The sequence below is a fragment of the Capra hircus genome, chromosome 25 (assembly GCF_001704415.2).
Source record: "Capra hircus breed San Clemente chromosome 25, ASM170441v1, whole genome shotgun sequence".
Taxonomy (NCBI): Eukaryota; Metazoa; Chordata; class Mammalia; order Artiodactyla; family Bovidae; genus Capra; species Capra hircus.
In genome coordinates, this window is record NC_030832.1 from 4,005,632 (window position 1) to 4,030,934 (window position 25,303).

Consider the following 25,303-nt stretch of genomic DNA (forward strand, 5'->3'; position numbering starts at 1 on the left):
GGTTCAAACGAACTGTTATTTCACTATATTGTAAATTATCTCAGAAATTTGAAGAAAGAAAAAATGTTCCTAGCTCCCTACATAATAACAACTTTACCTTAATACCACTAAAGCTTGGCTCCCACGGGCTCCTCGGAGGTTCCGCGGACCCCCGCTTACAAAACTAGGTTCCCGCCTCTCTTGTCTCCGCCCACCTCGGAGGCTCGGTCTGCGGCTGCGCACTGCGAGCCCGGCCGGCGGGGAGCGCGGTCACGTGACGGGCGCCGACCCGCCAAGATGGCCGCCTCCTACGTGGCCCTGCTGGCGCTGTGCCTGTTTCTGTCGCCGCTGCTGCTGGTGGCGTGGAAGCACTGGCGGCGGGGGCGCGCGGCCCGCCACGTTACTGTCGTGGTGCTGGGCGACGTGGGCCGCAGCCCCCGCATGCAGTACCACGCGTTGTCACTGGCCAAGAGCGGCTTCTCCGTGACCCTGCTGGGGTTCTGCAGTGAGTGCCCGGCTCCGGGAGGGAGGCTGCTCTGTCAGCCTTTGACCCTCGGCTTTGGCCACACCGGGGCGGGGGGATGGCCGCGGCGGGGGCGCCCGCTTTCTCTCTCTCCTCCCTCGGGCAGCCCTCCGAGACTGTTCTGGCCTGGACAGCTGTTGCCAGGTTTCTGCACCCCAATCCCCGCCCCAGCCTGGATGTTCCTAGAGAGCTAGGAACAGTCAGCATTACCCGAGCGCCTGCCATATGCCAGGACTGTGCTAAGCTAAATGAACTCAGTGCAAAGTCTTACTTATTCTTCCTAGTAAGTGGAAAGATGGGACTGGAATTCAGATGGGTGTGACCCCAGGGCCACTGCTGGTAAGCACATCTCTGAGCTGTGTCTGAGCCGACGGGCAGCTTGTCTCCATTCCTCACCCTCAGTGCAGAGCTCTGCAGGCAGGAGATGTTTTGTTTTCTCAGCATGTTGAGCTTTTTCCCTTAGTGTGAGGGGGCAGAGGTGTCTGCTCCTCCATCTTTCCCCACGTTGACGTCTTCAGAAGGTAGCTCTAAACAGAGCCCATATCAGGGGAAAGCTGAAACAGCACTGGTTTCCTCAGGTCCTTGTTTAGATTCTGCTACCCCAGGGTGAAGGGCGGGAGTGGGACTTCCTAGAGGTCTCCCTGGGATGTGATAATTCCATCATCCAGTGAACCTAGGTCAGCTTGAGTGCCTGCTGTGTGCCTGGCATTGTGTTAAGTGAAAGTGGATAAGATTCCGGGCTCCCTTCTGTGGTTGGTCAAGAGAAGTCTGGACAAGAACTGGCTTCATTCTCTGTTCTGGCTACTGAGGAACAGAGAGGTTTGGGAAGTCTTACCTTCCAAAACACTCTTCCTTATTCAGTCTAGGGTGATGGTGGGGAGTGGGGCAGGGATCATCAGACTTTACATTAGATTGTCTTGTCCAGCACATTAAAGGGGACATTCTTTTCAGACTCTAAACCCCACGATGAGCTCTTGCAGAGCGACAGAATTCAGATTGTGAGACTGATGGACCTTCAGAGACTTGCAGGTAGGAAGCACTCAACTCTAGATTCTGTGTGTGTGTGTGTGTTTGGTGGGGGGATCTGCAAATTAGCAAGAACTCCTTTACTAGGGGGGCTTCCCTGGTGGCTCACTCGTAAAGAATCTGCCTGCCAAGGCAGGAGACCTGGGTTCAGTCCGTGGTTGGGGAGGATCCCACAGGGAAGGAAATGGCAACCCACCCCAGTATTCTTGCCTGGGAAATCCCATGGGCAGAGGAGCCTGGTGGGCTACAGTCCCTGGAGTCACAAAGAGTCAGACACGGCTTAATGACTAAACACCAACAGCCTTTACTAGTGACAACTGTCTTCTGTCTTGCAGTTGGGCCTCAGATTCTCCAGTACGGAGTCAAAGTTGTATTCCAGGCAGTGCACTTGCTGTGGAAGTTGATGTGCACGAAGCCAGCAGCCTACGTCTTTCTCCAGGTATGTGTCAGCCCCGCCTCCCGCTGTGAGAACCACTGTTAATAGTTTTCTTTACTTTCCAGTCTTAAAAATGTACAGACTGGTAAATGAATTGCATATTCATGTGTGTGTATATACATTTTTAAACACTTGAGTAGGAGCCTGTGGTCTGTGTCCATTTGGTTTATGATACCCATCCTGTCTGTTTTTCAGCGTCATTGCAGATAGTTACTTATCACATATCTGAATGTTTTACATGCACTATCTCATTTAATTCCTCACAACAATCCTAAGAAATAGGTTCTCGTGTTATGTACACTTAGAGATCACACAGCTGGGAAGTGCTGGAGTCAGGATTTGAACTAGGTCTTCATTCTAGCTCTGAAGTTACGGTTTTAGCCTCTTACTGTACTGCTTTTTAACAGAAAAGTTCCTTCTTTTAATTGACTATCGTATCCCAATGTGATATATTCTCTGATGTATTTATTTAGTATCATCTTAATAAACACTCAGTTTTTTTTTTTTTTTTTTTTTTTTTTTTACATATCTGGCAAAGTGGCAAAGAGCATCAGCGAACATATGTTTTTTGCATGGGTCCAGTTTCTCTTTTAGGATAAATTCCTAGTAAGGGAAATGTTTGGTCACAGTCCATGTACTTTAAAGTGTGATTACTGGATAGTACTAGAGAAGGTTGGGTCATTTTATCCCCCTACCCAGCAGAGAGGCCTTTTCCCCCCTCATCCTCACTACCACCAGGTATCATAAGTGTTTTGTTTCCATTCTGACAGGTGAAAAATGGTACCTCCTTGTTCCATTTTTTGTCTCTTTGGGTATCAGTGCTCTTGGAATTTTTATGTTCATCAATTTTCTTTTCTTTCTTTCTTTTTAATTATTTGTTTGGCTGTGCTGAGCCTTATTTGTGGCGTGTAGGATCTAGTTCCATGACCAGGGATCAAACCAAGGCTGCCTGCATTGGAATGTAGAATCTTGGCCACTGGACCATCATGGGCATCTGATCAGCTTTCTTTTTTATGACTTTTTATACTTTTTGCTCGGAGATGGCAATGGCACCCGACTCCAGTACTCTTGCCTGGAAAATCCCATGGATGGAAGAGCCTGGTAGGCTACAGTCCATGGGGTCACTAAGAGTCGGACATGACTGAGCGGCTTCACTTTCACTTTTCACTTTCATGCACTGGAGAAGGAAATGGCAACCCACTCCAGTGTTTTGCCTGGAGAATCCCAGGGACGGGGGAGCCTGGTGGGCTGCCGTCTATGGGGTCGCACAGAGTCGGACACGACTGAAGCGACTTAGCAGCAGCAGCATACTTTTTGGTGGAGAAGAGGGGTCTTCTGTTTATCAGTTTTCAAGAGCTCTGTAAACAGAATTGACTCTTTGCCATGTACGTCATTCTCACTTGGTTTATTCTCAACCGTGGTCTGGTTTCCTCCTCTTCATTCATGTCTCTCTTTCCTAGAACCCTCCGGGCCTGCCCGCCATTGCGGTCTGCTGGTTCGCAGGCTGCCTCTGCGGGAGCAAGCTTGTCGTCGACTGGCACAACTACGGCTACTCCATTATGGGTCTGGTACATGGCCCCAGCCACCCCCTCGTTCTGCTGGCCAAGTGGTGAGGGTCTGGAAGGAGGATGCAATCACTGACTCCAAACTGTAATGGGCAGGAAGGCCAGTGCAGAGACCTGGGGAAGCTGGTCCCCTGTGTGCCCTGTAGGGGCGAGGGCAAGGCTGGGTGTTGGCGTGATGCTCGTGACCAGTGATAAAAACAGGCCTGAGCAAAGGAGGGCATTTGTTGGCCCATGAAACTGAGAAGTCTTGAGAAAGGGCCAACTTTGAACTCAGAAAGGGTGTCATCAGGACCTCTCTCTTCCCACACTTCCCTCTGGAGGTGTTTCTTAGGTTCTGGGAGCCCCTTGCTCCCATCCGCATCTCATCCAGCTCTGTGGAGAGAGCAAGCCTGACTTCTGCTCACCTGGTGTCCTCTGACCCCCACTGAGCCTGGGGCGCTTCAATACCCTGTTGTCTCAGGCGTGGGAGAAGTGCTCAACTAGAGAGCTGGGGTCCCTGGCACGCAGACCAGATCCCCAGATGTAAAGTGGGGGCTGCTGTTGACAGCTGGGGGTGTGGGCCACCATCCGTGAGCTAGGGGTAAGGAAGAAGGGCCTCAGGAGCAGGTCGCGCTTGCAGGACCTGCAGTGCCATGTTCTTTCTTTAACAAATCCACACTTTCATTTACTTACTTTGCAATAAGTTTAAATCCTCAAAGGGTACAGTGTCACTCGGATTCTGTGTCCCGTGTTCTTGGCAGGAAGGTTGCTTCAGAATTTGGCAGAAACCATGCCACTCATGTTTCCATGAGCGCGAGTTGTCTTTCCGCGGATTACTCTGGTTTTGTGAGGTTCTCTGCCAGGCGTCCTTGTTCTATGCTTTATAAACACAAGCACATCTCTTGCCTGGATAGAATTCAGCCTCATCTCGAGGACATACACCCTCAGTTTTTGGGGAGAGCTGTGTGCTCCCTCTGATTCTGTAGACCCCGTTTATGGTCAGCACAAATGGCCTTGGACCACCACAGCCTGCCAGACATATTGGTTGTGTTAGAAATCCTGTTCCCAGCAGGCTTGCACAGGGTCCCAGGTGGCTGAGCCAGTGCTGGGTTCCGAGCCCGAGTTACACCGCCTGCCTCAGTGTGGACTTGCAGCCGCAAGCCATCGGCCGGCTGCGGCCTTTCCCGTGATGGGTCGTTCGTGGGTGGTAGTCATGGTGGCTATCAGCGTGCACTGGCTGCACGGCCTCAGCCCAAGCCTTTCTCCCATCCAGACTCCACTGCCACCCAGTGAGGGCGTCCTGTGATTGCTCTCCTTTTACAAACCAGGAAACTGGGGCTGGGGGCCCATATGCCACAAGCCACACGGCTGATAAGTGCGACCGCCAACCTTCCATTCCCGGGACGGACTTCGGAGCTTTCTCTGCATCCTGAGTGAGGACCAGGCCTTGGTTCACACACGCATTGGATAACCCTGTTCATTCCCAGTTCTTTTTCAGTTCTTCCCAGTCACCAGGGCTCATGTCTCAGTGTGGAACTAATCTCTTGATAATGCCCTTCTGACATTCGATAGGGCTTCCCAGGTGGCACTAGTGGTAAAGAACCCGCCTGCCAACGCAGGAGATGTTAAGAGACGTGGGTTTGATACCTGGGTCAGGAAGATCCCTTGGAGGAGGGCATGGCAGCCCACTCCAGTATTCTTGACTGGAGAATCTCCATGGACAGAGGAGCCTGGCGGGCTACAGTCCATAGCATCATGAAGAGTCAGACACAACTGAAGCGACTTAGCACCCTGCACGCACAACATTTGCTCAGCTCCCTTTGTGACACAGTGGGAGTGAGCCTCAGCCCCACAGCCTTTGCAGGGAACAGTGCAGTGTGGCCGAGATTTAATGATGAGGTCTTTATTGTATTTCTCCTTCATTTTATGGCAGGAGAAAGTAGATTTTCCCTTCCCTAGTGATGATATGATTTCTCCCGAAAGTAATTGTGTTTAAGCTGAAAAGGAATCTGATTTAAAGAAAGGTGTGAAGGAAATGATAGTATAGGTGGTAGAACTCAGTGAAAACACTGGGAAGGCACCTTGCCAGTGACCTGATTTGAGAGACCCCAGCTCTGCAGCCTCTTTGATATCAGAAGGTGTCGAGTCCTGTGCCAGTTGGTGGTGGGTGGTGGTGCTCGGCCCAGGGCTCCAGGTTGAGCACTGACACTTCTCTTCAGGTACGAGAAGCTCTGCGGACGCCTGTCCCACCTGAACCTGTGTGTGACCAACGCGATGCAGGACGACCTGGCTGAGAACTGGGGCATCAAGTAGGGGTCCCTCCCAGCGCCGTGACTCCCAGCTGCTATGTCCTGCTGGCGAGGCATTGGGAGTTCCTGGGGGTCCGGGGAGTGGTTGCTGGTTTGGGGGAGCTGAGCGGGGAGGAGGCTGGAGTTTTTTTTTGCCAGCCAGCCAAGTGGTCCAGGCTGTTTGGTGTTGAACCTTCTCTCTCTGCTTCTCCCAAGTAATTCTTTTTTAATTGGACTTTTTAAAACTGTGTATCTGGGTTTTTTGTTTTGTCTGGTCATGCTATGTGACAGGTGGGATGTTAGTACCCCAGCCAGGGATTGAACGCAGGACACCTGCGTTGGATGTGCAGAGCCCTCACCGCTGGACTGCCGGGGAAGTCCCTCTCCAAGTCATTCTGAAGTTTACTGTTGAGACTTGGATCTCCAAGCACCCTTCTTCTGGATCCTTCTGGGCTTTTTCTTCTTTAGGCCTTTTCTTTGCCCCTCCTTAGAGCCACTCTGACGATCTCATTGCAGAGCCGTGACCGTGTATGACAAGCCAGCATCATTCTTTAAAGAGACGCCCTTGGACCTGCAACATCAGCTCTTTATGAAGCTGAGCCACACCTACCCTGTGTTCAGGGCCCGGTAAGTCTGCCATCTTCAGCTGGCTTTCAGGTGCCTTATTTTATGCTCGCTGCTGACTTGGGGATCCATCAGACCAGGGGTTGGCAAACTATGACTGCAGGCCTGCTCTCTTTATTTTTATAAGTAAAGTTTTATTGGAATGCAGTGCGTGGGTTCATTTACATACCGTGTGTGGCTGGTTCTGCACTATAAGAGCAGAGCTGAGCTCGGCAACAGAGACCATATGGCCCCCAAAGCCTACAGGGTTTACTCCTTGGCCCTTTAAGGGAGGTTTTTGCCCTGCATTAGGCTGTGGGTGTCCTTACCCACCTGCCAGGGTTCTTGACCCTGTGGCAGGGTCTGTGCACCTGTGTGTTCTCTGGGCACCTCCTGAGGGGTGAGGAGAGCCTCTGTGAGTGGCTCTCTGCACACCTGGTCTTTGTTCAGTAACCTGGGGGCCATTAGAGGGGGTCACAGCATCCTCATCTTAAGTCGACGGGGTGATTAGAACAGAAAGCCCCCTGAAGGCAGGGCTGAGTCGGTCTTGTCTGCTGTTGTGGGCTCAATGCCTGCTGACACGTCAATAATAGGGATAAAGAGAGAAAGTGGGTGCAGGTCAGCGCCCAGGCCCCAGGTGGTCGGATCACCTGGTGACTCGGCTGTGGCTGCACCCCGACCGCTGCCTGCGGGCCTCGCCAGCGGGAGACGGCTGTCGCGGGGCCTGAGAGTGTGCTCTGTGGCAGCTCACGGGCTCTCTCCACTCCTTCAGCTCAGAATCTTCGGACCCGGACACGGAGAGGTCAGCCTTCACGGAGCGGGATGCCTTGAGTGGAGCGGTGACCCGTCTTTGCGGGCGGCCGGCCCTGTTGGTCAGCAGCACGAGCTGGACAGGTCTCAGGACCCTCCCGGGCACTTGGGGCTCCTACGAGTGTCAGTCCTGCGCCCCCATGTATTTGGGGCCCTGATGGGAAAGGAGAGCGCACTGAGCTGGTGGGGGAAGCACCTAGAAACCAACCCGTGACACTCAGTTCTCTTTTCTCGTAGAGGACGAAGACTTCTCCATCTTGCTGGCAGCATTAGAAAGTAGGTGTGTGGCTGTGATCAGGAGTTGGGCTTGCCGGGGTGTCCTCAGCTGCGAGATGCTCACAGGCCTCGCGTGGTGTCCTCGGCAGAGTGTCCAGGGCCACTGGGTGGGCCAGCTTGATGACACAGGGTGGCGGTGGCGGGCCTGGGTCCCCATTTGGGTCAGTGAGTGACCCCCTGGCTTTGAAGCGTCCCCTCCAGGGTTGTGTGGCTGGGAGCAGCGCCCTGCCCTCCACCCCTCCCAATTGCCCCTTACTCACCCGACTGCCTGATCTTGGTTATCACGTATTTATTTTTTTTAAATGCAGAATTTGAACACTTGATCAACAGTGGAGAAAGCCTCCCTTCTCTGGTCTGTGTCATAACAGGTACCCACCTGAGAGCATCCCTGTTCTGTATTAGATGGGTCACTAGAGGGAACAGAAGGCCCTCACCACGTCAGGCCTGTGATGTTTGCTGTCTTGTTGATCCTCAGCCTAAGTCTTCGATGCGTGGTTCTCTCTGCCAGCTTAACGGAGGGGCAGGGTGAAGTTCGCAGGGACTTCACGGCAGGGCACGGAGTCTAGATTTGAACCTCAGATAGGGCGATCTCAGAGATACTGCACTTTCCACTGCACAGTGGTTTTTGAGCCTTTTTAAAAAAAATGATTTCACTTACTTCTTCCTGGCTGTGGTGGGTCTGCGTTGCTGCGCAGGCTTTCCCCTGGTTGCAGGGGCTGGGGGCTGCTCTCCGGTTGCGGCGTGCGGGCTTCTCATTGTGGCGGCTTCTCGTTGCAGAGCACGGGCTCTGGGGCCCGTGGGCTTCAGTAGCTGCAGTGTGCGGGCTGAGTAGTTCCGCCCCCCGGGCCCTAGGGCACAAGCTCAGTAGCTGTGGCACACCGGCTTAGTAGCTACGTAGCATGTGGGAACTTTCTGGACCAGGGATCTAACCCACGTCTCCTGCTTTGGCAAGTGGATTCTGGACCATGAGCCACCAGGAACACCCTCTTTCTTTTTCTTTTTAAATGAGAGTCCACTGTCCAGGGTAAAATTGTTTCCCAGTGAAGAGAGAGAAGCAGAGGAGGTTTGGTTGGAGGAGGAGGGCCCTGGGCCAGCAGCCCTGGTTTGGACACTCTTCTCCTGGTCCCCGGACTCCCAGAGGTGGCAGGGGCCCACCGCTCAGGCTGTGCTGCCTGGGGGTCCTGGGCAGGGCGCGGGGGCAACCTGTGTGAGAATCTGTCTCGGTGGGTACTCTGGTGACTGGCTAGAGTTTATCCCAGACACATTCCCAGCCTGAGGTTCCCTGGGCACAGGTTGCTGGGGGAAGGGCTGTGTGTGTCAGGGTGCACACACCCGGGCGGGTATTTCTGGAGGGCTTCTGGCTGGGGCCTCATGGGAGCTGCTGAGTGTGGGCCTGCTGCTCACGCCCTCGCAGGGGCTTCCCAGGCCTGAGGCCATGGACCAGGGCGGAGGGGTATCCAGTGGGTGACTGCGTTTCCCCTGCCAGGCAAAGGGCCTCTGAAGGACTATTACAGCCGCCTCATCTGTCAGAAGTGCTTCCGGCACATCCAGGTCTGCACCCCGTGGCTGGAGGCTGAGGACTACCCCTTGCTTCTGGGTGAGAGTGTCTGGCGGGAGGCCTCTGGGAGGAGAGAGGGCTTTACAGGGGATACCCGAGGGCAGCGGGCTTCCCAGGGGCTCCTTGGTAAAGAACCCGCCTGCCATTGCAGTAGACAGAGGTTCGATCCCTGATCCAGGAAGATCCCCTAGAGAAGGAAACGGCAACCCACGCCAGTATTCCTGCCTGGGAAGTGCCATGGACATTTCCAGAGGAGCTTGGCGGGCTGCAGTCCGTGGGGTCACAAGAGACCCGACTTAGCAACTAAACAGCAACAAATAATCCGAGGGCAGGGAACAGTTTTTCTGAAAAGGGCCAGATGGTAAACGTTTTGCCAGCTTCTTTTGCATATTCCCTGTTTTTATAACTCTTTAAAGATTTAAAGCCATTCTCTGCTCAGGGGCCCCCCACATGCAGGCCTCCGGCTGGGATGGGTCCTGGCTGGACTCCGGGAGACGAGGCAGTTTCCCGGTGTGCCTGCTCCTCCCTGTCTGTTTGCCAAGGTCACGTCTGAGTGCTCTGGGGCTCCACGCCCTCCAGCTCGGTCTTGCTGTTCCCGTGAGCAGAAGAGCCGGGCAGGGCTGGGTTAGGGCCACTTCCCAAGTCAGGGCGGTGCAGAGACCAAGAGTTCAACAGTGCGGACTGTTAGCCAGTGAGGACAGCCGCCCACCTCTTGCCGTCTTGATCCCTCGGGGAGAGCTTGTTGGCTCAGTGCTGATCGACCTCAGCATCTAAATAATCCATCTCAGGCGGGAAGTTCCTTTGCAGACAGGAGTTCCCAGGGTGCTGAGTGATTCGAGGGTGCTTCCTTGGGTCTGTCTGCACAGTGACAGCTGGTTTTATGTTGGGTCTGCTTTGGGTTCTTTCTGTAATTATCGTGATAAAATACAAACAAAAACGTGCCATTTCCCCACTTTGTAATTGTGTTCAGTTCAGTGGCACTAATTACGTCCACGGTGTTATGTGGTCACCGCTACTGTGTCTTGCCAAAACGTTTTCATTATCCCGAGCAGAAACTCTGAACTCAGTAAGCAGTAATTGCTAAGAGGGTCCGTTTATATAAAAACGTTGGTGATGGGCCGGGAGTTCTCAGAAAGGGCGGAGCAGCCAGGAGCAGCAGGTGGGAAGCGCCCGCGTCCTTGCCTCAGGCCAGGCCACTCGGCCAGCTCCAGGCATCTGTACGCGGGGTTGGGGGTGTGATCAGCCCCTTCCCTCTCCTCCCCACAGGCCTCGGTCCACGGGCCTGCGGGGTGCGTGGTCACTGGGCGCACGGCCGATGCTGACAGCCCCTCACTCTCGTCCTCGCCCTGCAGGCTCTGCGGACCTGGGCGTCTGCCTGCACCGGTCCTCCAGCGGCCTGGACCTGCCCATGAAGGTGGTGGACATGCTTGGATGCTGTCTGCCAGTGTGCGCCGTGAAATTTCAGTGGTAGGAGTGGAGACCCAGTCCCACCGGGTGATGTTCTCAAATCAGCACCTGGGTGGCCGGTTAGAATTGCCTGGGAAACCTCCTGGGAGGGTGCCGCTTCTGATCTGTGCAGCTCGGCCACCCCTAGGGAACAGGAGCCCCTGTAGTCCCCGTGGGTGGGCTGTGCCCCCACCAAACGGGGTGGCTTCCACTTCGATGTTGAGTGAAAATGATGAATCAGATACTGTCCCTGGGGGTGTGTGCTCACGGCGTGGCATGGTGGCTGGAATTGCCCGCCTGACTGATGGGGACTTATTTCTCTCTCTGTCCCTTTTGTCTCAGCTCATGTAGTTGGGTTCGAGTCAGTTGGATGTGTCTATTTCTGTCTCCGCTCTTCTTGGAAAAGATGGGCAGGAGAGGTCAGTGTTAGAAGAGGTTTAGGGGCAGTGGCCCCACCATGAGCAAAGGGGTCAGCTTCTAAATGGGAAAGCCAGGATGTTAGACTCCGGGGTCACATCATGTTGGGGTCAGCTCCTGATCAGTTCTGAGCCTGCCTCCAGCGCGGCTGCCCTTTACCTGATTTCTCTGCTGTAGAATTAAGGAGAAAAAACAGAACACAGAACTCACCAAGAAGAGCGCACACGGCACAAAAGTCCGAATGCCCTTCACTGCCTCTCCTTCCCCAGATCAGTTTGAATTCCTAACACGTGTCCTTCCAGGTCGTTCTTCAGTTCAGACGCTAAGTCTAAGGACAAGCTCCCTGAAGGGAGGGACAGACTGTTCCTGACCCCCAGCTTAGCCCTAGGGTGGGGTGGGTTCCGTTCTCCCCCCGCCCGCCCCGACAGCTCTCACACCGCTGCCGTTCTCTCTACAGCTTACATGAGCTTGTGAAACACGAGGAGAATGGGCTGGTCTTCGAGGACTCGGAGGAGCTGGCAGTTCAGCTACAGGTGGCGTTGTCTGCCCCACTCGGGGGCTCGCAGGCATTCGGAGATTTGTTGTTCCTGCAGCTGGGTGGGTGGGCCTGGGCTGGGTCTGCTGCGGGAGTAGCAGTCTCAGAGGCTCTGAGGGAATCAGGGCTCGCCCTGCCTGCCGTCTGGGTTTACGGAGCTCATACCACACAGGTGACGCTAGAGCTGGGTGGACCGTGTGCCATTTAAGGGGTACTGGATTGGAGGAGGGAGAGGGAGGCGTGAGGGGCGCTTCCTGGACCAGCCTTGCAAGATGGGTGGGTGTCTTCAAGGGTACTTATTTCTTACTACAAATTACAAAAAGTAGTACATCATTCTTGACAATGGAGCCCAAAGGCAAGAAACCTTGGAAAGGCCCAGAGAGAAAGTATTTTAGACTTTGCCATAGTCTCTTGTCAAAACATCTCAACTCTGTTGTGAAAGCATCCAGTCTGTGAATGAAGGGGTATGGCTATGTTCCAGTAAAACTTTATTTACAAAGACAAGCGGAGGGCCGCAGGTGTCCCACAGGCTGGCATTTGCAGACACTTTAGTTTAGGAAGGTTGGCAAGAACACAGGCATTGCCTGGATCTCAGCATATGGGCAGGAGGGTGCTGGGCAGATGGTGAGGGGGTGGTGCCCCTGGCAGGAACAGAGCCTAGCGGGAGCAGGGGTGGGGGCTGCCGCAGGTCATGGGATGTGGATGGTGTGGATGTGAGTGCTGCCACTTGGCTGTGCTGTCAGGTCTGAACCGCAGTGGGTGGAGTAAGCTGGGCCTGGAGGGCTCCCCTGAGTCCGGTGAAGGCGGGGCTTGCTGGGTTGGCAATGGGGGTCAGAGGTGATGAGAAGGGTTATCAGCCAGGCCTGGTGGGGAAGCTGGAGACCCCAGAACATGGGTGTTTCTGCAGGTGTTGGGGATGAGGGCGGGTTTCAGTGGGATGACAGGGTTGAGGGGGCGATGTCTGGCAGCTGGGTTCGGGGTGCGGCTGGGAAGGGGGAGCAGCGGCAGCTCGGAGTGGGGGGGGCCTGGGGTGGGGAACGGGAAGTGGTAATGAGGTAAGTTCTCATCTCTTTTAGATGCTTTTCTCAAAGTTTCCTGATCCTGCTGGCAAATTGCACCAGTTCCGCAAGAGCCTCCGGGAGTCAGAGCAGCTCCGCTGGGATGAGAGCTGGGAGCGGACAGTGCTCCCTTTGATCTCGGACACATGACCCCTTGGGCCAGGGAGGTGTCCCTTGGCCCACCCCCTCGCCTTTCCCCTTCCTCCCTAGGAGCCGCTCGCTCCTGTCCTCACGGTTGCGCCGCCTGGTGGACAGCCGCTGGAAAGACAGCAGTGGGCACCACCTGGGGAATGAGGCCACTGTTGGTAATCAGGGGCTGGTGGCCCTGGAAGCTGGCTCAGCGGGCTTTCTTCTTGGGAGGCTCTGAATTCCTTGTTCTTCTGTGAGTGTTTCCCCCTCAGTCTGTGAGGAGGGAAGTGACTTTCCCGTTACTTGCTTGCAGCACCTTCAGGATCCCAGTTCTGGCTCCTGCTGCGTTTGCCCAGGTGTGTCCCTAATATTTTGATTCCTGCCTTGAAAACAGGCACCGCAGGCCACCCCCGCCCCCCAGCAAGGGGACCCTAGGGTGTATCCCACATGCAGCATGGCTCTGTGAGCGACGTGTGTCCAGGCTGGGGAAAACACACTTGGTATATTTTTATCTGCACAAATGAAATGCTTCTGTCTGAGCCAAAAATTTCACTTCTGACTTACAGTGATTTGCTTAAGAAATAAGAAATCTGGCAGAGAGGGGTACCCACACTCTCGAGCAGTTTATATTTTGTTAGAACACTTTATGGTTCCGGATTCAGAATTTAACATCCTTCAAACATTCAAGTCCAGTGGAAGTTTTATCAGATTCTTTCCAGGACAGTGATCTGATTTTCGGGCTGTCCTTCAGAACCATCTGGAAAAGCTACAGCGTTAGTTTCAGAATCGTCATCTCTGAGTGCTCTTCGTAGGGAAACAGTTTCTGGTTGTGACGAGGCACCTCTTCCCACGGGATCCCAGCCCGGCCTGGAAACAGAACAGACACATCTTAGGGTGCTGGAGCTTGGGGGCGGGACGCCATCCTATCAGGGTGGGGCTTTGGGACAGACACCCGGAACCAGCCTCCAGGGTGGGACCAGGAATCCCCTTGGCAAGCAGCTCACAGCAGCCAGGTTTCGTGCGTCTGCCCACTGGGCTGTGTGCGTCCCTTGGAGGTCACGGCCCTGTCGGTTCCCCATTGCTCTCTGCCTCTTTGCTTTACCCTCTCACCGGGCACAGCTCAGTAGGAGCCGAGGTCTGAACCCACGTCTGCCTGACCGCTCAGCCTGGTGCCTTGAGAGGCTGGGCCTGTGTCAGAGGGGATTACATCCTCTCTGTAAGCACAGATGTCTGACAAGTCCCCGGCAAGGGTGGTTTTGTCATCAGCTTTTTATGAATGAAAAATCAGTGTTTATAAAAATGAAATACTAGATGTACTGTGTAAGTTTCATGATCCTGCTGTCCAAGTATAACATGTTAATAATGTTAATTAGCAAGTATGAAATTGCCCCATGTGTGTATTAATATTTTTAAAAATAAAAATGGGCTGTATATGCTGCTTGTGTGTGAGTCGCTCAGTTGGGTCTGACTCTCTGTGACCCCGTGGACTGCAGCCCACCAGGCTCCTCTGTCCGTGGAATTCTCCAGGCAAGAACACTGGAGTGGGTTGCCATTTCCTTCTCCTATATGCTGCGCATATATATACACACACAGCACCTACAGTGTAGGTATATACTGTATATGCTGTTTAGTACTCAGATTTCTTCACTTAAAATATAGTCTGGAGGGGACTTCCCTGGTGGTCCAGTGGCTAAGACTGCGCTCCCAATGCAGGGGGCCCAGGTTCCACCCCTGTCAGGGAACTGGATCCCATACACCACAACTAGAGAGCCTGCGTGCTGCAATTAGGACCTGGAGTAGCCAAATACATACAAAAAAATTGTATTAGAAAATACAGCATGGATATTTTTTCTTGTAAGCATCTGAAAAAGGACTCCATTATTCTTTGAGGCCTAACACCCGTTAGTGGGACATGGTATATGGGGGTGGGCACTGGTCATCTCTCTTGGCAGAGGGAGCCGCGGGAGGGCTTTGCTTGGTTTGGGGGTGGGCTTGGGGCTGGCGCAGGGCTCTGCGTGGCTGTCTGGTCTGTGTGGGAAGCCCTGACGACGCCTGGCACATGGTTGGGGATTGCAGGGCGGGTGTCATGGGGTGGCGGGTGGAGACAGCGAGCTGGGTGCCTGGATGATTACTTAGCCGCCCTGCACCCCGGTGTTTTTCTGGGTGAGACAGGATGACAGCACCCCCATGCCCCCACCAGGTGCTAGAGGGGTTGACACAGGTCAGGTCTAAGGACAGCAACCCCCTGCCCTGCAGCCGAGTCAGGCAGACCCCCTTTCTCTAAGGCACCCGACTCTTGCTGTGTTCTTGATCCAGTGACGGTGGCCACCGTTTCCCCGAGGGCCCCTGCTATAAACATCTGAGGGGGATGTTTCTGCTGTACAGTGAGGACCCGGAGACGGTGGCCCAGCTCCCGTCCACCCTGATGCCGGCTGGCGCTCACCGCCCTGCCCGTGTCACAGACAAAGACTGAAGGCTCTCAGGACCCCCAAACACACAGTAGGACTGCTGTTCTCTGGCTTCTGAGGTCACTGCATAAGCTGCCCCCCTCCTCCCATGCTGCCTCTTGGGCAGAGGGTGGAGGTGTCAGTCCCGCACACCGTGGTCTGGGTCTTCCTGGTTTGTCTCCAGGTCACCACCCCCTTCTTTTACTTTCTGGTTTCTGTGCTCCCTGGAGTCCTGTGTGGGGCCAGTGCAGTGACCCTGCAGGCCTCTCAGAGACAGCAGCCTGGCCTGGGGCCCGGGGCTCACCCAGCTCCGTGGTGAACAGCTGGCACGTCTCCGGGTTGCGGATGGTGAAGGCAACGTAGGCATCAGGAGCCCGCTGGTCCTTCTGGCAGGTGGAGAGCTTCCGCAGGACCCCCACCAGGGAGAGGACCGTTTCAGGACAATACAGCACGTCTGTAACGGAAACCCAGGTCACTGGAAGGGCTCCCCAGGATGCGGGCTTCCGTGCCGACACCTGGAGATGAAGGCCCGGAAAGCAGCGGTTTAATTAGGCTTGTGCTCTTGGACGGCAAGAAAATGACGTTGGGTAAAAACAGAAAACCTCAGCAGAGCAAAAAGGCTACTGAAAGACACTACAACATGTGAAAAATATCCAGGGCTCACTGGCGTTCCTTTACAAGAAAAAAATTCAATCTTTGCCTGCGGCCCGTTTAGAAGATGCTTCATGAAGCAGGCCTGACTCTGCCCCAGCCTTCTGGTTTCCTTCCTGTGGGGACAGGGCCCCTCCCACCCGCCAGCTGGGCCCGCGGGGTGCACTGCTTAGACTGCGTGCTCCGCTGCCCCCAGCCTGGGTCTCAGGGCAGCACCACTGGCCCGACGGCCTGGGTGAGCTCGGCGGAGCAGGACGGGCCTGTTGGTGGCCAGGCCACACGCCATTTCCCTCAAGGGCTCCAGAAATGGGTGGGCCCTGCTTGTGGGGCTCATTTTGTGGACCCAGAACAGAGGCATACAGGCAGAGCCCTAGGCCTCAGAGACGCACAGGTGTGCACGGAGCAGACGTGGGGCCCCCAGAACCCCTTCCCCGACCCAGCCCAAGGCACACAGAGGAGTCAGGATCAGGTCGTTGCCCGTGGTCCTGGAAAGACGAGGCTGCCGCGGCCACTTCCGTCCTCATTTGAAGACAGGGATGTAGGCAGGGCCAGCCCCCTGGGGCTACTCTGGCTTTCTCATCTTTGTTCTGGATGAGAGGCCTCCCTCAGGCTGCTGGAGAGGGATGTGAAGTCTGGCCGCTGGGCTATGGCCTGGCTAAGACTGGTCCCGCTGGTCTGGTGCCTGGGGCCTGTTCTGTTCATCGCATGCCTTGCTGGGCAGAGCTGGCTCCTCCATAGGAGGGACCATTCGCGTGGGAAGACCCGTGGCCTCGGTCTCGGACAGGGCAGCTGTGGCCTCGGGGTCCCCAGGAGGCACGCCCTGCGCTGTGCCATCACCCCAGAGGCCCACGCAACCCAGGTCCCGCCATTCCTCCCACCAGGCAGCGTCCACTGCTGCGTCCCTGCTGAGAGCTGGGCGGTACCTGCAGCAAGGACGACGTCCGGCTGGAAGGCCGCAAGCTGCGGTGCCGTCACCGTGTCCCAGTCCAGCTGGGCCACCGCCACCCGGGGGCGCTCTGCCTCGGGGGTATGTGGTCCCGGGTGCTGCGCCCAGGCGTCAATGCTTGGATCCAAAGAGAAGCCGTTGAGAAGGACGTTCCCTCGAAGCTGCTCCAGGACGCGGCTGTGACAGTCGCTGAAGACATACGCTCTGGGCCGGCATGTCTTGCAAATGGCCAGGCCCGTGAGGCCGGCTCCGCTGCCAAGTTCTAAGGCCGTCCTGGGAGATGGGGAGAAGGTGTTGTGTCCACAAGTGCCTGGCAGCAGACCATCCTGGGTCCTGGCCCTGTGCCTCCAGCTCACCTGTGAGTGAAGACCGCTGGGTTCTCCACAGCCCACTCGGCCAGGTAGAGTGCGGCGTTCCACGTGACCAGGCCTGTGGTCCCATGAGACACGATGGCTGTGCTCTCGCAGAGGGTGACCGAGTCACCCGAAGGCTGGGCGGAAACCAGGAGAGAGAATTACTAATCCAGCAGCCAGGGTGGGCCTGGGGGGCCTTGGGGGCCATGTAAGGAAGTAGGATTGGAGTCTAAATGTGATGGGAGCCACTGGCGGGTTCTGAGCAGGCGGGTGATACAACCCTTGTGTGCTCAGCGTGTCGGTGGACAGAAGACAGAGGCAACGGGGCTGGAGGAGGACCCAAGCCAACAGGCATTTGCTGGAAAAGCCCAGGCGCCCACCTAGGAGGGAATCGGCCTGCTCTGGCAGTGGGGGCAGTGAGACTTCTGGGGCAAGGCCTGTAAGTCCACTAGAAACACTCAGAAATGTGTGATAAATGACAGAAAACAGCATTTCAGAAATAAAGGCTGCCCGAAGGAACGTAAGAATAAAAATAAAACATAAAAGCAGATAAGCCCTTGAGTTTAATCATTCAGTCATGTCTGACTCTTTGTGACCCCATGGATAGTAGCCCGCCAGGCTTCTCTGTCCATGAGATTCTCCAGGCAAAGGTACTGGAGTGGGCTGCCATTCCTTTCTCCAGGGGATCCTTCCAACCCAGGGATCAAACCTGGGTCTCCTGTATTGCGGGCAGATTCTTTACTGTCTGAACCACCAGGGAAATGCTTAAGAGAGAACATGAAAAGGAGTGAAATTTTAAAAATCGAAAAAAAATTAAGATTGTCACGGGTTTAATCGTTTCCTCCGCAAATTTGTATGGTGAAGTCCTAACCCCTGGTACCTCGGAATATGACGTTTTTTTGGAGATGGGGCCTTTTTTTTTGGGGGGGGGGGCATGCTGTGTGACTTGTGGGATCTTAAGTTCTCTGATGGGACCGAACCCTGGGCCCTCGGCAGTGAAAGCACAGAGTCTTAACTGCTGGACTGCCAGGGAACTCCTGGAGATGGGGTCTTTACGGAGGGAATCAAGTTAAAATTAGGGCATAAAGGGACCGTACTCCAATCTGACTGGGTCCCTGTAAGAAGAGGACATCAGGACACACATGCAGGGAGAAGATGGTCGTCTGAGGCCAAGGAGACAGGCCTGGAGCACACCCCTCACTCGCAGTCTCAGAATCAGCCCTGCTGACACCCCTGAGTTTGGATTTACAGCTTTCAGATCAACATTCAAAAAACTAAGACCACGGCATCTGGTCCCATCACTTCATAGCAAATAGAAGGGGAAAAAGTGGAAGCAGTGACAGATTTTTTTCTTGGGTCCAAAATCACTGAGAACAGTGACTGCAGCCATGAAATTAAAAGACGCATGCTCCCTGGAAAGAGAGCTATGACCAACCTAGACAGCATATTAAAAAGCAGAGACATCACTTTGCTAACAAAGGTCCATCTAGTCAAAGCTATGGTTTCTCCAATAGCTTTGACTATACGGACTTTTGACTATATGGACATGAGGTCATGTACAGGTGTGAGAGTTGGACCATAAAGAAGGCTGAGCACCGAAGAACTGATGCTTCTGGACTGCAGTGCTGGAGAAGACTCTTGAGAGTCCCTTGGACTGCAAGATCAAACCAATCAGTCCTAAAGGAAATCAACCCTGAATATTCATTGGAAGGACTGATGCTGAAGCTCCAATCCTTGGGCCACCTGATGGGAAGAGCTACCTCACTAGAAAAGACCCTGATGCTGGGAAAGACTGAAGGCAGGAGGAGAAGGGGGTGACAGAGGAGATGGCTGGATGGCATCATTGACTCAGCGGACATGAGTTTGAGCAAACTGAGAGAGAGTGAAGGACAGGGAAGCCTGGCGTGCTGCAGTCCATGGGGTTGCAAAGAGCCGGACACGACTGAGCAACAAAGTGACATGATCTGCAGCGGACTGAAGCCCTAAGGGAATGACAGGAGCATAGTTCACTCTCTCTAAAGGGGAAGAGTCAAGGCTATATCCAGCCTTTCCTCCATAACCCAGTATGGCCAGGACGAGGCATTTCCTTACAAAATCTCTCTGGCTAATGAAAACAAAACGATTCAGAAAGCCACTCTTTTACACCCTCCAATGAATTAATGGGTCTAAGCTTTAGGCATCCGTAAGTGCTACCAGGAAGCAGTTAAAAACAGATGATGAGCCTTCCGGGACCCTTGCAGTGTTCTTGCTAAGGGATCAAACAGACAAGCGTCCCAGTGGGCCTCCGAATCCAGCCTCCAGTTTGTGGGGAATAGAGGACAGAGGAACAGGTTGAACAGCATCGCGTGTGTGCAACGAAAGCCAGCCTGCACAGAGCTGTCCAGCCCAAACCACCAGGAAGAGAAGGGGCTGGGGGAATTGTGGATGAAGGGAGGTTTTGAGCCAGACCTTGTTAATGGACAAGACTAAGTGCAGGCATCTAGAGCTCAGTGCACGGGGCAGCGATAAGACCTCCGAGTGATGACTCTGAAAGGGAGGGAGGGCGGGCTGGGATGGAGGTGGGTCAGATGGGGGACTTGTGGGCTGGCTGCCAAAGTCCTCGGCTAGACTGGCAGTTACCATGGTGGCCGCCTTGCAGCAGTTCGATAATCTAATTCTTTGCATGGCTTTTTGTATCTGTGTTTTATAATAAAAGGTTAAAGAACAAGCAAAACAAAAACTGTTGTGTGCAAAATGGATGTCTGTGGGGCAGGAAGCCAGACGACCAGTCAAGAGGCCACAGCATTTACCAGGCTGGTGATGGTGGCAGTGGACAGCAGGGAGAGACTGCCGTCCTACAACAGCAGCAGGAACGCATGCATGCTATGTCTCAGCCCACCAGGCTCCTCTGTCCATGGGACTCTCCAGGCAAGAATACTGGAGTGGGTTGCCATGCCCTTCTCCAGGGGATCTTCCTGACCCAGGAATCAAATCTGCGTCTCTTATGTCCCCTGCACTGGTAGGCGCGTTCTTCACCACTGAGCCACCTGGGAAGCCCACATCTATCCGTCAAATATTTATTAAGGTCTGAGCAACAGGTCACTGCTGTGCAATTCATGTGTGTTACCTAATTTAACCCCAGCCGCCCCGAAGAGAGGTGTTATCTGCCGAAGAGCTTGGTTTACAGGTGGGGAAACCAAGGCCCAAGAAGGTTAACTGACCTCGTCTAAGACCACAGAGCGGAAGAGCCAGGGACTGAATCCACATGAGGCTGACGGGACCCTGAATTCACTGTGTGTGTGGAGGGCGTGGGTCTCCTACCAGCAGATAGCTCCGGTGGCAGTGGGCGGGCTCCTCGGCCGTCAGGACCTCGGCCAGCGCCTGGTACAGCTCGTCTGACGGCTCTGTGTGGACAGCTTCATGCTGGGGGCGGGCAGGGAGACAGCATTCACAGGAGGCTTAAGTCCACCCTTGTGATTCAAACCAAGGTTCCACCTCTTCACTTTTACTCTGACTTGTAAAAGTGGCTGGAGGATTTTCATCACATTTGGAGGGGAGATTTGGGATGTGACTGACTTAATATAGGTCACTTGGTTGGGGGGAGCTGGGGGGACCTCCGAGAGGGGTAGAGAGGGTGCAGGTGAGGTGCAGTGTAGGGCAGCAGGGAGCAGGTGGGGTTTCCCACACTCAGGGGCTGCCTGGTAGGACTGGGAAGGTTCCATAGGGCGGGGGGAAGCAGGACCACAGCAGAGATGCTGCCACTGCTGGAGACCCCTGGAAGCAGACAGGAAGGACCCTGGCCTCTCCCTTTCTCCTGCCCCCGCTCAGTGTCTCACTGATGGGAGCCCCCTGCTCTACAGGGGTCTGCAGAGCAGGAAAAGAGAACAGGATGGATCTGAACTCCAACAGGCAAAGTCCACCTCTGAAGAGCCAGCTGGGTCCCAGATGCTGCCTGGTTACCAGGTGGACAGTGCCCATCACTGACCTTTCTGATGAGCTCGGAGAGAAAGCTCCGGGAATACTTCACTGATGGTGGGTGCTTCACGCACAGAGGGTGCTTCACGGTCTGTGAGAAGGAACACAGTGTGGGTTGTGGGTGAGACTTCATCCTAAGTCTCCCATGGGCTTCAAGTGAATACAGGGGCAAACCCCAGTTACCCAATCCCTGGATTTCTGGCCCTGGGTGATCCTCATGCATCAGAGAGAGTTTTAGGTATCAGCCCTTTCCTAAAAATATTTCTCCACTACAGTGGCACAAGATCAAAACCAGTCAATCCTAAAGGAAATCAACCCCAAATATTCACTGAAAGGACTGACGCTGAAGCTGAAGCTCCGATACTTTGGCCACCTGGTGCAAAGAGCCGGCTCATCAGAAAAGACCCTGATGTTGGGAAAGACTGAAGGCAGGAGAAGGGGACGACAGAGGATGAGATGGTTGGATGGCATCACTGACTTGATGGACATGAATTTAAGCAAACTCCAGGAGATCCTGGAGGAAGGAGAAGTCGGGCACGCTGCAGTCCACGCAGTTGCAGAGCTGGACACGACTTAGTGACTGAACGACACTGGCACAGTCCAGGCAGTGTTTCTAATGCCCCTTCTGGGCAGGAACATGGAGCACGTGGATTCATGCTAATACCCTGCTACAGGCTGAATATCTGTGTCCACCCCAGATCAACATGTTGGCTCCAACAACCCAAGGCTATCAGGAGGGGTGTGATCTGGGGGTGTGATTATACTATAAGGGTAAAGCCTCCATAAGTGGAATTAGTGCCCTTATAAAAGAGACCTCAAGAGAGTTCCCTCTGCCCTCTGAGCCATGTGAGGACATGGCAAGAAGACAGCCCTCCATGAATGAGGATGTGGGCCCTCACAAGACACTGAATCTGCTGGAGTCTTGATCTTGGACCTCCCAGCCTCCAGAACTGTGAGAGAGAAATTCCTATTGTTTATAAGCCAAACAGTGTGTCGTGTTCTGTCATACCAAGACTAAGATATACCCTTTGGTATATCCAAACCCCACCTCCAAAAGGCAGGGGCCCACCCACAACTAGAAAAAGACGCGGTGGGCAAGACGTGCCTATTTATTTTCCCTTTAAACGCAAAGAAGAAAGTCTCTGAGCAGCGAGTAAAGGCTAGATGTACCTACAGCTGTCATCCCCATTTCCTCTGTGGACGGTTTTAAAAACATCCCCCAGATTCCCTCCTCTCATGCAGCGTATTGTGTATTCTGATGTCTTTATCTAAGAAAACAAAAGAGCCCACGTTGTCTGAGCTGGTTACGCCAGATGCAACGTCTTTCTTTTTAAAGGTCACATGCGCACCCAGGGTGCTTCTGTTACCTCTTCACGAGGAAATCAGGCCAGCGATGTGTTCCAGGGATTCTGTGATTCTTACCTTCTGCAAAATATCCAGCAGCAGTTCAGAGCCTGACGAGTCTCTTAGTTTCTCTTCCAGGCTCTATCCAAAGAGAGAGAGGCGGTAAGAGAGAAAGGAATCTCAAGGGCATTATCACAGCAACATTAAACATGCAATAGGACATGTTGGCAAAGTGCTAAGTGATCTCTCCCCAGGGACCTGGGGCCAAATGATGCAGAAGCCACAGGCAGCTGAAAGCCTGACCTTGAGAAGTCCCGAGTTACACCCGGATGAGTCACAGAAAATGTCAGAAGACAGGCTGCTGGTTTGCATTAGCCATGACAGCTCAGTCTCACCTGGGTCTCACAGACCAGCTCTGTGACTCAACTGGTCGGCCAGGAATTACAGGGGGAGCCACGGCCCTAACACCTGATGGACTCCCTGAGACCTCCCCGTGGCAGGCGGGCTGCTTTACTGCACAGGTCCCAGCTCCTGTGTCACGTCCCTGGACAGTCACTTGCCCAGGGTCACACAGCTTGTGGGGTCGGCCTGGGATTCAGAGCTGGCAGGCTGTCTCTCAGATCTGAGCTCTGACTTCTTTTCTAGTCAAACCGATGACAGGAATAGTCCCCACCGCATGGGTGCTGTGGGTGAGCTATGCCAGCACTCAGCATGGGCCTGGTGAAGAGCAAGCACTGTAAACAATTACAGGCGATACGCATGGGGCCTCACAGATGCAATTACAAAGGTTTAAATTTTGGGTTAAAAAACGTACATATTCCTTTCTAACGGGAAATGATCTCCTAGGATGCCAAATGATTTATGTCAGTGAAAGAACACAGATGACTGACCTCCCCTCTTAAGACGGGGCAGACCTGGGGAGGACTCTGTGTCCAAACTGAGTCATCCCAGTGAGCTCACCGCACGTGAATTATGAAGGACGCAGTGTTATTAGAGCCCCTGCCTTGGCAGAATAAAGCTGCTACCCCGGCCCTGAGCCTGTGTGCAAATGGCAGGTCCCTAGGGCAGGGATGTGAGCTCTTCTGTCTCTTTTCAGGACTGTTTTGTACCTCCCTGCCTCTTCCATCAGCTGCCTCTGAGAGGACTCGTCCAAAGCTGCTGATACACATGAAAAGCTGGAGGCCCGAGAGGGCCTGTGACCTGGTCACTGAACTCAACACAGCGTGATCTCCCGCTGTCCTGAGCATGCTGGCTGTTTAAGCGAGCAGCAGCAACTGTTACCCAATGGCCAGGGTAACACGCTAAAAAACCTTTTTTTTTTTTTAACCAACTGTCCATGACCCTAAAAAACCCAAAGAAAAGGGGAGTTGGGAGGAAATCTCACATTCCTCCAATTCGTGGGGCTGTGTCTGCAAAGGCGGTGAATGGCGGCGAGGGTCCAGCGAAAGAGGCTGTTGAGGGCTGAGCGCAGGGTGGGCCCAAGGGCGAGCCGGTGGAGAGCCTGCCCCCTCGCCACCAGCCCGCGCGGCCCCGGCGATCCCGGAGGACCGGACGTGCCGCTCGGACCAGCGAGGTAGCAGGGGCCATCACGTGGCAGGGAGGACGGGGGTGTGAGTCCGGAGCCCCGCTCACCGCGCACCCCCGGTGCTTCCCAACCCACCTTCCGCGCCCCTTGCCGCCCACCTGCCAGGGGAAGGAGCGCAGGGCGCGCGCCGCCAAGAAGCTGCGCTCGAAACCCCGCAACAGGCGCGCGGCATCCGCTCTCTCCTCCGGCGCCATGGTGGGGCGGGGCCGCGGCGTTGCCCAGGAGACTGAGCGGGAACAGGGCTGTGATTCGAGGCGGCCCGAGACGGGCGCACGGGGCCGGGGTGGGGCTCGGGGCGGGGCCAAGCACCGCCGGGGCCCTGGGAGGCGGGGCGCAGAGCTCAGGAGGCGGGGCTTAAGGAAGGAACCTGTTCAGGAGGCGGTGCACTTCAGCCGGTGGTTCGTGATGTGGTGGGCGGGGCGTCGAGGGGAAATTGGATGCGGGCTCTGGGCCTGGAGGTGGGGCCACGGCAGAAGGGGCGGGGCCATGGCTTCGGTGGGGCGGAGTCAGAATTTAGTGCCAAGTTTCGCTGGGCGGGGCAGCGAGGGCTTCCCGGGAGAGCGTTCAGTCTAGCCGAGGGCCAGGTAATCCTTCTCGTTGTTCCAGCACTTTTCCGACAGTCTTTTTGGCAAGGCCCTACGGCAGAAGCGTCGTCCCTTGAGCCTTATCTTATCCCTCCCCCGACTCCTCTGGGACTTCGGCCTCAAGCTCAGCCTCGGGTGCGAGGGTCGCCTCAGGGCCTGTGGGCTCAGGCCGACGCTGCCCTTTCTTCTCCTAGGCCAAGGGCGCTGAGGTAAATAAAGGTGTTGGTTTGCACATTTACCTCAGCCCTGCCCCGTACACGGAGGGCTAGGAGAGACCGAAGAGGACAGCAGGCCCCTCCAGGTTGGTGGGTGGCGGTTTTAATACGTGAGGGAGCTTGCTTAAGAGGCTTGTGTTGGGCACCCAAGGTGAATAGACCCCCACAGCCTCCTGACAGAACCCTAACAGTGTATGTGGAGGCCTTCACAGGGTCCAGTCAGCACGTGGTCCAGCGTCTCCTCAGCGCCTTGCTCTCTCAAGGCTGCATTCCTGAAACAACTTCTGCTGTGGGAACCGTGGGCAGGCCATATTTCTGAGGGCGGGAGAGGGATGAGGAGGCCCTGGGTGCAGCTAGGAGGCTCACCTCATTACCCAACCAGACTCATTTGCCAGACGCTGAGATTTGAGGCAGAGAAGGGATTTATTCATGAGGCAGCAACTCGATACGAGGAAACAAACCTCAAATCTGCCTCCCTGTGGATGGGCAGGGGAGGGGCTGTGGGGTGTTTATGGACCAAAGAAGCAGGGTGGTTTGGCACCAAGGTGGGCGTGTAGTGAGGTGATTGGAAATAAGTAAAAGGTGAGGTCATAGTT

At 54.7% G+C, this 25,303-nt stretch overlaps 2 protein-coding genes and 1 pseudogene across 5 annotated transcripts; 1 reads left to right on the top strand and 2 right to left on the bottom strand.

Moving 5' to 3' along the window:
• Positions 253-14,064, top strand: ALG1 (ALG1, chitobiosyldiphosphodolichol beta-mannosyltransferase). Of its 2 annotated transcripts, none has more exons than XM_018040847.1 (13): positions 253-484; positions 1,454-1,531; positions 1,864-1,967; positions 3,425-3,573; positions 5,728-5,817; positions 6,313-6,423; positions 7,172-7,293; positions 7,447-7,485; positions 7,794-7,853; positions 8,972-9,082; positions 10,396-10,510; positions 11,364-11,439; positions 12,518-14,064. In XM_018040847.1, the coding sequence occupies exons 1-13, from the start codon at positions 277-279 to the stop codon at positions 12,647-12,649; spliced, it is 1,395 nt and encodes a 464-aa protein (XP_017896336.1). In that variant the 5' UTR covers positions 253-276; the 3' UTR covers positions 12,650-14,064. The 2 variants fall into 2 exon arrangements, with proteins under 2 accessions (XP_017896336.1, XP_017896338.1); XM_018040849.1 differs by lacking the exon at positions 253-484 and adding an exon at positions 491-841.
• Positions 3,580-5,169, bottom strand: LOC106503606 (annotated as a pseudogene).
• Positions 13,112-24,190, bottom strand: EEF2KMT (eukaryotic elongation factor 2 lysine methyltransferase). Of its 3 annotated transcripts, XM_018040850.1 has the most exons (8): positions 24,007-24,186; positions 22,402-22,464; positions 20,990-21,070; positions 20,326-20,427; positions 17,029-17,162; positions 16,650-16,945; positions 15,380-15,529; positions 13,233-13,495 (listed from the first exon to the last, which is right to left on the bottom strand). In XM_018040850.1, the coding sequence occupies exons 1-8, from the start codon at positions 24,100-24,102 to the stop codon at positions 13,395-13,397; spliced, it is 1,023 nt and encodes a 340-aa protein (XP_017896339.1). In that variant the 5' UTR covers positions 24,103-24,186; the 3' UTR covers positions 13,233-13,394. The 3 variants fall into 3 exon arrangements, with proteins under 3 accessions (XP_017896341.1, XP_017896339.1, XP_017896340.1); XM_018040851.1 differs by lacking the exons at positions 20,326-20,427; positions 20,990-21,070; XM_018040852.1 differs by lacking the exons at positions 16,650-16,945; positions 17,029-17,162; positions 20,326-20,427 and having other exon boundaries at positions 13,112-13,495; positions 24,007-24,190.